Genomic DNA, 10,885 nt, shown 5'->3' on the forward strand with positions numbered 1-10,885 from the left:
CCCCCTCGGGCCGCCTGCGAGACGATGCCGCTGAGGGAGGCACCTGCACCGGGCGGGTTGTCGTTAATCCTAGAGAGCTGCTAGGTCATCACCAAAAAAAACCCGACACATCAGGACCCGGGAATTTAAAAAAAAAAAAAAAACACAAAAACCTGAGCGGAGTATCACACCTGCTGCACGTCTGGCTGAGGAGACCCCGCTGACAAGCTACGAGGAGCCCCGCGGTGAAGCCAGGCTGCCGGGATCAGCAAGGCCGGGGTCCAGCACAACAGGCTCGATGAATCCCCCCGCGCCCTCCTAAACCAGGTATTGATCCAAGAGCGCGTTGGTGCTTAGTGTAAGCACTGCCGAAACAAACGCCCCCCTCCTCAGAAGCCAGGAGAGGGGCCTCGTTTTTATCATCACCTCTCTGATTTACTGCCCAAAATAGGTATCCTTGAGGCACAGTAAGCCTAGCATAACTCCTGCCTTGCTCTGCTCCCCTGAGCTCCCAGATGTTCTGAATTCTCCACAGAAAAGCGCACAGCAGGTCAGCTAGATGGGTATCAATAGATTTTGTGGCGTCTTTCACAATGGAGAATGGCTGGGAAGGCCTCACTAGATGTAACTATTTGTTCGTGCAAATACACAAAGCGGCTCGCATTTAAAATAATTGCTTTCAGGCTGCTTCACAGGTCTAGGGAAGAAAAAACCTGAGCATTTAAATGCGTTATTCAGGGATCCGTGCTGTCACTGTACAGTTCTCAAGAGATGAAAAAAACATTAACTGAATATAAAGGCCTGCTCTGCAACTCCACAAGCCCCAGAAATTTCTGCCTACCTATTCTTTTTTCTTCCCCATCTGATCACAAGAGCAGACTGATTCCTATTCCTATGCTCTGTTGCATGGCAGCCTGCAAATGAATGCATAACACTCACCTTGGGAGATTAAACCAGACTATTGCACTTTTATGGCATTTACCATGTGCTTAGTCCAAGCATAAATGATGATGGTCTAGGTGCAGCAGCAGGTCACTGTAGTGCTTGTGCAGCATAGTGGAGGAAGCATCTGCTTATGTTTAAAGCGATCAAACCTGAGAGAAAATTGCTTGGTTTTAAAAATACAAATGGCATGGTTCTAGAGGTTAGAGCAAAGTTAACAGGGCTCTTGGTCACTGAAGAATCAATGCAGCAGCAGGTCTTGTCAAGAGAAATGCAATTGTAGAATAACAGAAACTTTGAAAATGAAACTGCTTCAGAAAAACACAGATCTTCCTAGCACTACTATTTTCATTCTGCCAAAGCTGACATACTCTTTTTCTTCTGAAAAAGAATCCTGTTGAACTTTTTTTTTTTTTTAGGATTTTACCTGAAAGCCACAGCAGGGCAGATTTATTGTGCATAAGGTTAGAGTTTAGTTTGTCACACCCCACAGAGCTCACCACTGCAGTGTAAATAAACCTATCTTTTCCCTTCCCCAATCCTCATTTATTAGCCCACCTTCCCACCCACACGTTTACAAGCAGTACCCGCTACCTGTCTGAGTAAAGTTTAGGCTAAAAGCCATCGAAGCCCTGTAGACCTTCCCCCATAATGACTCTCCCAGACCGCCTGGCTACAGTCCCAAACCCTGAGGAATACCTACATTTTCAAATGAGACATAGGTGACCAGTGTAACTTTTTCTAACACAGAAAAACTGTGTTCATTTTATCGTTTTCTTAGAAAAATGTAACATTGCAAGTTCTGTTAAGATAGGCAGCTGAAGGCAAAACGACATTTCAAGGCACAGAGTATCTATAACCTACATTCAACACCCATTTTAAGGATCCTGAAGGACATTCAACTTGCATAAAAGCATCAGTAGATAAAACCCAAGACTAGATACTGGGAGCACAAGCAGCTCCCTGGCCCAGTAAGAGCATTTTATACCAACCCCAGCTTTGTGCAAACCACCACAGCTAGCATAGGGAGTTGTGGTCATAAGTCTTAGTTAAATAACACCATCAAAAATAGCCCTCAGGAACTCCCAAATGTTTCCTGGAAATGTATCTGCATAAAAGCAGGCTAAACGGTCTTGTTTAAAGGCAGTCCGTAAGCTTTTTAAAGATAGCTTGTCCAGGAATATTTTGAGTGGTTCCCTTACTTACAATAGAGAGGATGCACAATACAAGACTTGGAAGACTGCAGAAGGTGCATCCATTCACACATACAGAGGAGGGATTTAGGGGGAGGGAGGAGAGTACTGGGATTACAGAGTCACAGTGCTTAACATGACATCGAGATCTTCTGGACTTACGGCAGGAACCCATCTGCCTAACCTTCAGGGAAGCAAAAGAAATGAAAAATCAGATCCTCTCCTGTTTGCTTAGTAGCAGGTCTTGCTCCATCAGAATGGACACGGGAAGAGCAGAAGGCTAGACTGGGCGAGGGAAGCGTCCATTCTCTGTTGCAGAGAGGGCCTCAGTACGGCTGCTGGGCTGTCTTGCTCAAGTCAGGCCACTGTGGAGGGCCATCCTGTTGATCAATTGGCTCATAGGTGCTGCGATCCCGGCCTGCACGGGTGACACCTGAATGGAGATGGAAAAGAACAAGCTTGGGGAAAAAAACAAAAGCACAAGAACTGAATCCCCTAGAAGAAACCAACGGCTCAGGAGCACACCACATTAGCTGCTCTACCAGATCCCCAGCACTTGTGTTCTGTGATCCTCACTACACAGGCAGGAGGTAAGAAAACTCATCCTTCCAACAAAGGCAAAATAACTGAGACACATTTGAACATGCATCTTCATTCCTTGAGAACTGTTCTCTTAGTAGCTGTGTGGAAAGCAAGACCCACAGCACTGCATAGCAGCATAACAGGCTCCTGTAACAGCATATTTCAGCAAGATCAAGTTTATGAGATCTAGTAGAAAAATGAACAGACAAAAACAGAAGCAGCAGGAACCACAGCTAGCTGACAGCATAGATTTAAGGGCGTGATTCATCCATGAACCACTCTTCCCAACAACGCAGCTATGCCTCAAGTGTGCCACACCATGGCACTAAATTTAAATCCAGCAGTGCTCCCAATTGCACTATGAACAATTTGCCTGTGGTACAAGAATGTTACAAAATCATGTTTCTGTCCAGGGGATGAGCAGGGAAAGGAGACAGACAGACAGAGAATATGCATGGAAAGCTCTTATCTATACGTCAGGCATCTGCCATGGCTAGAAAGCAATCTGAATCAAAGGTGGGCACCAAACCATATCAGAGGCTTGTTCTATGCAGCAAGGATGCTGCCAAGCAACAACAACAAATTTTGCGTGGAAAGAAAACGAGACAGAGAAGACTAGGAAAAATGCAACACTGTTAGGTTCAAAAGGAAAATGCCAGACAGGAAAATGAGAGAGGAAATTTGTCAGCCACATTCGACAAAACAACAGCACACGGTTTGTACTGAAAATCTTGTGAGAAAGACAGTTCAGAAGAGGATATGAAATGACAAAGTGTCTGAATTCCAACCTGTGCCTGAGAGAAGACCGTGTTGCCTGTGCCCATGTTGGGATAGTGTGGTTGAAAAGGAGCGCTCCCAACTTCCAAGCAAAGGGATGAACTCCTCAATGATACCTACACTTCCCACGGGATACAACTGTCAAATCCCAGTTACAAGCACAGTGAGCAGCTAATAAAAATTGGCACAAATATGGCCCACAGCAAGGCAATGCAGTTGACTCACAGACCTTCTGACTCATTTAAGACAGATGTGTCTGGCATTTGCACAAGTAGCTGATGGAGAAGACATCCACATTCCACTAGCAGAGAGATGCAAATAGTACACAGCACCCCAAACCATGGTTTCCTTCCATGGCCTCTCTTCCTCTGCAGGTATTCACCTCTTTTCACAGGAAGCATTATCTTCTTTGCTAGCACCAAAGCAGCACAAGCGACAGCTTTCAAACACTGTAATGCAGTTATACCATCCTTTGTCGTGCACAGACTTCTTAGGAAGGCAAAAAGGTAACTGTGCCAGGCTGCTAGTTTTGCCAGGGTGAACTCCCACACAGCAAACAATCCCTGGCAGCTGCCCCAGCATGAACTAGCACCAGGCATGCTTGACAAAGCTGACTGAGACCCAGAACATCCAGCCACAGCCCCTTCTCTCTGGCAAGGCTGCCATATTATCATTAGCAAGTACAACCAGGAGAAGAATGAGTGCCTCCAGGCAAAGTCCCAGGAGGTAAACACCAGTCCCATTTTCCAGTTGAGGAAATGGAGGTCCAAAGCAATCAAGGGAGGTAGGACATGAGGCCCAGAAAAAGCATGGAGTTAGAAATCCAGCTTCTTTCCCTCTCATGCATAATCCATCCCCAGAGGGGATGCTGCCTCTACTTTCCCCCAGAAGGAAAAAAAAAGGTTGGCAAAGAGAGAAGGACACCCAAAGGCTTCCAACAAGCACACACAAATGCAGGAGGAGGAAGAGAGGAAAAGCCTCTCAGTTATATTGAGTAAGAGAGACTGCAGTGGTATCAGTACCATTGTGGGCAAAATGGCTGTCAGACGAGGACTCCAGGTCTGCAAGGGAAGAGAGGAAGAATGTAAATTTAAGGCCTAAGACACACCAGAACCACAAAATGGGAGAACAGACATGAACAAGAGAGAGAGAGAGAGAGAGAGCACCCCCCTCCCTGGAAAGGGGGGCAGAATCCAGCTGCACAGAGCTGAGGCTGAAGGGTCCAAAGTGCAAGGCAGTCTCCCTAACACCAGAGGAGGTGGCCCACACTGACGTGGAGGCAGAGGAAGCATCCTACCTATGTTAAAGGTGTACTCTCCTCCACGCTCCCGATACATTCGATACACCAAATAGCATGACACAGGTTTGAGGAGGAGGCTGAAGATGGCCATGCCTATACTGAAACGCTTCTCATCAGTGAGATAGTTGTTTGGAGGGTAGAAGATAGAGATGTGAATGATGTCTGTGAGGACTGTAAGCAGCAGGCCAGTCAGGAACTGGAAACAGAGAATGGGACATGAACTGAATAGGGGATTAACCACTAGGAGTAAGTCAGTTATAGCATCTATTTCCTGCAAGATCCATCTTCACACAGTCATGCCTTCACCCCAGTATCACACATTACTAACCCTTGACACGGCCCCATGTAGACAGACATTCCTAAATGAATGATCTTGTATTTCGTGCATTTTCTTCACATCTGTCAGACACCTTCTCGTGATATGCTCCAGGATTGTTTATTTTTGCTTGCCAATCTCTTTAATGTTCAGAGAAGGGTTTTATAAAGCCCCTCCAACTCAAGCATATTAAACGCTTTGAGTCCTCCTCTGGCATTACAAGTCACAACAGCAGGTAAAAAAAGTAAGAGTCAAGTATGCCTCACCTCTGAGAAGCAAAATAAGTGATAGCGAATGCTTCTCACCATGGTTTACAGTGCTTATAGATTTATATGCGCTCTTAAAAAAAAAACCAAAACAACTCAAACAGGGAATTTGACTTGTTCACTGCTGTACTGGGAACAGCTGAAAATCATCACTGACTCAAAGAAGCGGTCTCTGCCCTCCACCCTCTCCCTGAGCAGCCTGGTGGAGGCAGACACCCTCACACTCACCATCATGACGGCATCAAGGGAATCTCGCTGCACAATGGCCCAGATTCCCACTGCCAGGATGCTGAAATTTCCCCAGGCATAGGAGGCTGGAAACATATAATTCATGCATCCCCTGCCAAACAAGACAAAAAAAAACCCAGCCCGCATTCACAATAAGCCTGCAATAGTTTGTTTGCATTCATCCCTGTTCCCATACAAACACCTCACTCTTAGATTTAGGACCTTCTTGCACACAGACAGGCACAAACAGGGAATGCTGACTCCCCGAGAATATCCCATTCCTAGTTTGAAGGAATACCCTCTTTTCACCCAGGCCAGGCCAGTTACCAATCACTCACCACACTGTGAGCAGCCAGTGTACCAGAATGATGGCCTACGAAAAAAAACAGAGAGGAAGACAGGTCAGCAAGTTGGGAGAACTGTGGGAGGATCAACATGAAATGACACCATCTTGTTTCCGAGGGACAGGTGGAAGAGTGCCCTGGACCCATGAACCAGTGCAGAAAGCTGGCGTACTAACTGGGAAAGTGAAGACAGTGAAGACAGTGAACCCATTTTTCTCTGCTTCTCTTGCTGAGTATTTCCTGTGGAGCTACACTGCAGTCATTCATTATTGTTGTCATCTCTGTCGACAGTTGATTCAGGGCCCACTTAGTCTTTTCTAAATGGGTTATTGATTTTGGAACTCCAGAAGAGTTTGTACAGAAAGCCGGGCAATCTGATTCACACTATGCTAGCAGTTTATACATGACCAAGCTGGCATCCCATCACCAAGAAGTCCATGCAAAGTCATGCCTGCAGCTCCCCGCAATCTCACTCCAATCCTCAGTAAATCCTTTTACCTCCTTCCAGTCTGTTCAGAGCAGTGGTTCAACCTCACTGCCGTATTAACAGACCTGAAGGCATCTTCTAGGTACCGGAGAACCTGATTCTGCCAGTACACAGCTCTTTTCATTCCCAGTGAAGCCACCAGGACCCAAATGCCAGCAGCGCCCTAAGTAGCAATAAGATAATGCTGTCACAGATTCTGTACTTTGCAAATGTCCTTAATGATCCTGATCCTTGTGCTCAAGGGGAGAAATCCAAGAAGAAAGCATCTTACTGTAACAAGTGACACAAGGATTCTCTTCACCAGCACTTGACATTCCTGTAACCAAGGAGACATACTCTACATGTTTATTAAGACAGCAAATGGGAACAAGAATATACCACTTCAGTTCTTCTTCTATACATATATCCATGCGCTCACTTGCTTTTGAGCCTGCTGGCCAATCTCAACAAAGGGAGATCACTCATAGTCGCTCTCTAAACATTTGTGAAAACAAGAATATGGAAGACAGGCTCTATTAGCAGCCTCATAAAAGAAAGGCTGAAGCCTGGACGTATCAGAGGACCCATGGGAAACAGGCACTCTTCCATTTTTTCTAGGTGTGAGAAAGGCTCCAACTGGCATTTATACTGACCTCGATATTAAAAAAAAAAAACCACCACCAAAATCCCTCTGAAGCACACTCCCCCCACAAAAAAAAAAAAAAAAAAAAAATCAAGTTGGGAAATGAGCAAGTAACAAAAGGCTAAATTACTCGGCGGACACAGGAAAGCTGAATGCATATAGGAGCATTAAGACACTAAAAAAAAAAAAAAATTAAGATCTACTGACATCCTGCTATGTTCACTGACTTAAAACATCTATCCATGCTCTAACTTAATACAAAACTAGTGGCTTGAGAAGAGAGTTAATAACCAATGAAGCTGTGACATGAGTGAAGCGCAGCCGGGAAATCAGCAGGAGTGATGCATCTGCTGTGGCTCATACTGCTCTGCCAAGATAGCACAATGTAGATGTCTCATAAGACAGAGCTCTTGCTTCACTGCAGTATCCTAGCACATCTGTTGAGCATTCATCCTGAGTTGCCTAGACTTTGTCGTAACTTCAAACACCGCTTAAACAGATTTTTATTAATGATTTTTTTTTAATTGTTCATGAAAGCCTACAAAATGCTTCACCACCACCTCCCGCTTTCCCCTCTCCCCAGTTGTACCACGGAGACCAGGCAGAAACTGCTAATCAGTAAAATACAAGATGTTCTTGGATAAGAATGTAGTCATGCAAATAGCATTTACTCGAGAGACTATCACAACATCAGGAAAATTCTTAATTAGGTAGTATTTAATTGCATATTACATGCCCGCAAGACCCCCCAAGGCTCACCAGTTAGCATAATTAGGCAGGGTGGCTTTTTTTTTTTTTGCTGTCTAGATCAATATTGCAGTTATTAAATTATGAAGCAAGCTTAGTCATCAGCATAAAGTCAGGTAAACTAGGGCTGATAGTATGAGGGACTGCTGAAATAAAAACAAGGCATTCCCTTCCTGGTTATTAGTCCAATTTACCTGACAGGTCTTCAGGGCACTATGGAATTAGCTGGTGGTCTTGGTATGCTTTAACATAGAAAATACAGTGTTAATGAAAAACACTCTTTAAAGCTACAGTCACTATGTGAGATTAGATAATTTGCAGGCAGTCTCCTGATGAGACAGCAGAAGAATTCAAATTTTTTCCATCACTTCAAGGACTTAAGTCTGTACCTAAAAAAGGCATACATTTCTTCTTTTGAGAAAATAACTCCTCAGACTTGAACTAGTGCTGAAAGCAGAAAATAAGAAAGGTGGAACCTTGTCCCCATCCCTTCTGGGCAGAAGGATGACCATGTGATTAAAAGCATCCCATTGGAAACTGGGGAGCGCTAAGGGGAATTCCTAACTCCTCTGCAAATCCCAGCATGTGATGGAACTAATTGCCAAGCATAAAAAGAGCCTGGGTCTGCCTTGGTCTTGTTAGATGGGAAACTCTTTGGAACAGGAACTCACTCCTTTAAATATGCTTCAGCACAGAACCTAGCACAAGGCTGAATTTTGTAGTTAAAAATTGCATGGTTCCAAATTACAATTATTTTCTTGTAGTATCTAACTTTTTAAATTTTACTTACTTCCCCCCTCGCCTCCCCTGAGTGAGCTCATCTACTCTGTGACATATTCACCTGAGGATATACTAACCAAAATATAGATCCAAGTGGCCACCTGTGAGTGAGCCACCTGTGAGGATGCTCCTCATTATTATAAAAGAGTGGTAATAATGAGAATAGTTAGGCAGTGGAGCAGGCTATCCAGTGGGGCTCTCGTGGCTCTATCCTTAGAGCTTTTTAAAAGTCAGCTGAATTTTGAGTTGAGCTATTTGATCTAACTTTGAAGTTAGCTTTGCTTTGAGCAGGAGGTTGGACTAGAAGACATACAGAGGTCTATTTTAATCTAACTTATTCTATGATTCTGTGACCTAGCATTTAAAAATGCCCAAGCACAAAACGTATGTTTCCAGGCACATGGATTGTAGGGCATTGTCCAGGCTTGATCAAACTCAAACTTTGTATTTTGAGGCTCTGCACAGTTATTGCAGTAATCCTAGGTGTCAAGCATTCATTGCAAAAATATGGCTATGCTGCTCCCCACATGCTTTGCTGAGCATTACTATTAGAGCTGAGCCAGTAGATGCTGTTTCATGAGCATGTTCCTCATCCACTCTAGGGCAAAGCCTGCTACATTAATTTTATAGCTCTGCAACTAGCTTAAAGAGAGACCTCAAGGCTAAGACATTGCTATGTTCTGGCACAAACACAGCTCAGTCATGCAGTTTTCTTGGAGCTACTTCTATCACGAGGCTCATCTTTTTTAATCTCACAGAAACCGTAAGCAGATCATGCCAATGAATAGCAGTAGTGTGTGTTATTTCCAGTCCCTTTCTGAATAACAGTCTTTCCCACCTTTGCGATATGTTTCAGGGAAGCGTGCCCTATAGCTCAGGAACAGTACAAAGATGGAGGTACAATTATCAACTCCCTATTCCCCAGCTCTTCAGCCCCAGAGCAGTACTGGCAGACTTGACAACAAGGAATTTCTTAATGCTGAAAACAGTTTGCCAGGACAAGCTCACTCTTATCTAGGAAGAGATTTGGGAATAGTTGTCTGGAACCAGAGAAGAAAGGCAACATTTTAGTTGTGTTGTCATGGTGACTCATTCATTCAAGTAGTCTGTGTTTTTCAGCTCCCCTATCTCCACCTCCATGTGGTAGAACATGTATTTCATGTTGGCAAACTTACTTAATTAAATGTCCTTATGTGTCACTGTTGTTTTAGCATGGGGGGAAAAAAATCAAACCAACTTAAAAACAAAGCAGAAGGCAAGATCTTTTAATCTTCCTAGTGCCCTGGGAATCACGTAATAGTCCAAACTTGTCAGAGCAAAGTATCAGCTAGTTTCCAGAATGTAATATAATCCACATGCCAGGCCTTGAAAAATCCATTTGCTTACTTGCCTCTAACAAGGGAAGTTGCTTTTCTTGGTGAACTAGTAAGAGGGGGAAACATCATGGCTGCTTTTACTTAGCACAGACACATGAAAGCCTTCCTGTACAAAACTGAACTTGTAACGGTAGCTGAGATAATACTATCCTCCCACCCAGCCTGTAGGCAGGCTGCTCCAAGGCCACTGCTCACAGCTTTATGAATCAATAGCAGAAAAAAAACTGATCGGTGATGCTTTCATTCTCTGGGCAAAGTTTTAACCACAGAAAGCAGCTGAAACTTGCCGTACCAAACAAGATACGCAAAGCAGTGAAGCCAGAAAAAGCCACACACACCTTGAAATCTCAGGGCTCTGAAAATATGAAAGACAAAAAAATAGAGGAAAATTTCATCTGTCCTGGTATCAGGGAAGGCTTCAATATCAAACACCAACATCAAAAGCAAAAAAGTTATTTTAGTATCCTCCAGCTTCTCCCCAAGGATGTGCTTCTTCCCAAAGTGAAAAGCATAACATAACTGTGATAAGTCCCTTATTTCTCATTTCTCTGGTTACTAGATACTCACTGAAATTTTCAAACTGCCCCCAGTTGAAGCCCCCCCCCCAAAAAGAGAAGCAATTTCAATTATCTACCAGATGATAACCCCAAAGTAAGTGGGATCATCTTTCCGAGACATTTTGCATGATAAGCAAAAACTTTGCCTCCTCAGGACCTTGTGCAGTGTTTATCCTGGATTAGCTCTGGTCAGCTGAGCTGGAAACCTCCACGGACACAAGTTAATAACCAGCTATTGTCCCAACCCAGTCCTTGGCCACTTCAGCAACTGCCCTGAAGTAAGAGAGAACCTGGGAGTCATCGCCTGCCGGTCTGCATGACCAAGAGCTTTTGCAACGTTTGCCCACGCGATGAAAAAGGTTTAGAAACACCAGTCTTTCCTCCTCGGT

The 10,885-nt window shown here is 44.2% G+C and overlaps 1 protein-coding gene across 1 annotated transcript; it reads right to left on the reverse strand.

Moving 5' to 3' along the window:
- Positions 1–2,379: 2,379 nt before the first annotated feature.
- AGTRAP (angiotensin II receptor-associated protein) lies at positions 2,380–5,950 on the reverse strand. Its single transcript, XM_009574834.1, has 4 exons — positions 5,922–5,950; positions 5,584–5,695; positions 4,771–4,969; positions 2,380–2,547 (listed from the first exon to the last, which is right to left on the reverse strand). Exons 2-4 carry the CDS (start codon positions 5,686–5,688, stop codon positions 2,441–2,443), a joined length of 411 nt encoding a protein of 136 aa, XP_009573129.1. The 5' UTR covers positions 5,689–5,695; positions 5,922–5,950; the 3' UTR covers positions 2,380–2,440.
- Positions 5,951–10,885: the final 4,935 nt, after the last annotated feature.

The sequence above is a fragment of the Fulmarus glacialis genome, unplaced genomic scaffold (assembly GCF_000690835.1).
Source record: "Fulmarus glacialis isolate BGI_N327 unplaced genomic scaffold, ASM69083v1 scaffold27203, whole genome shotgun sequence".
In the NCBI taxonomy this organism is placed as follows: domain Eukaryota; kingdom Metazoa; phylum Chordata; class Aves; order Procellariiformes; family Procellariidae; genus Fulmarus; species Fulmarus glacialis.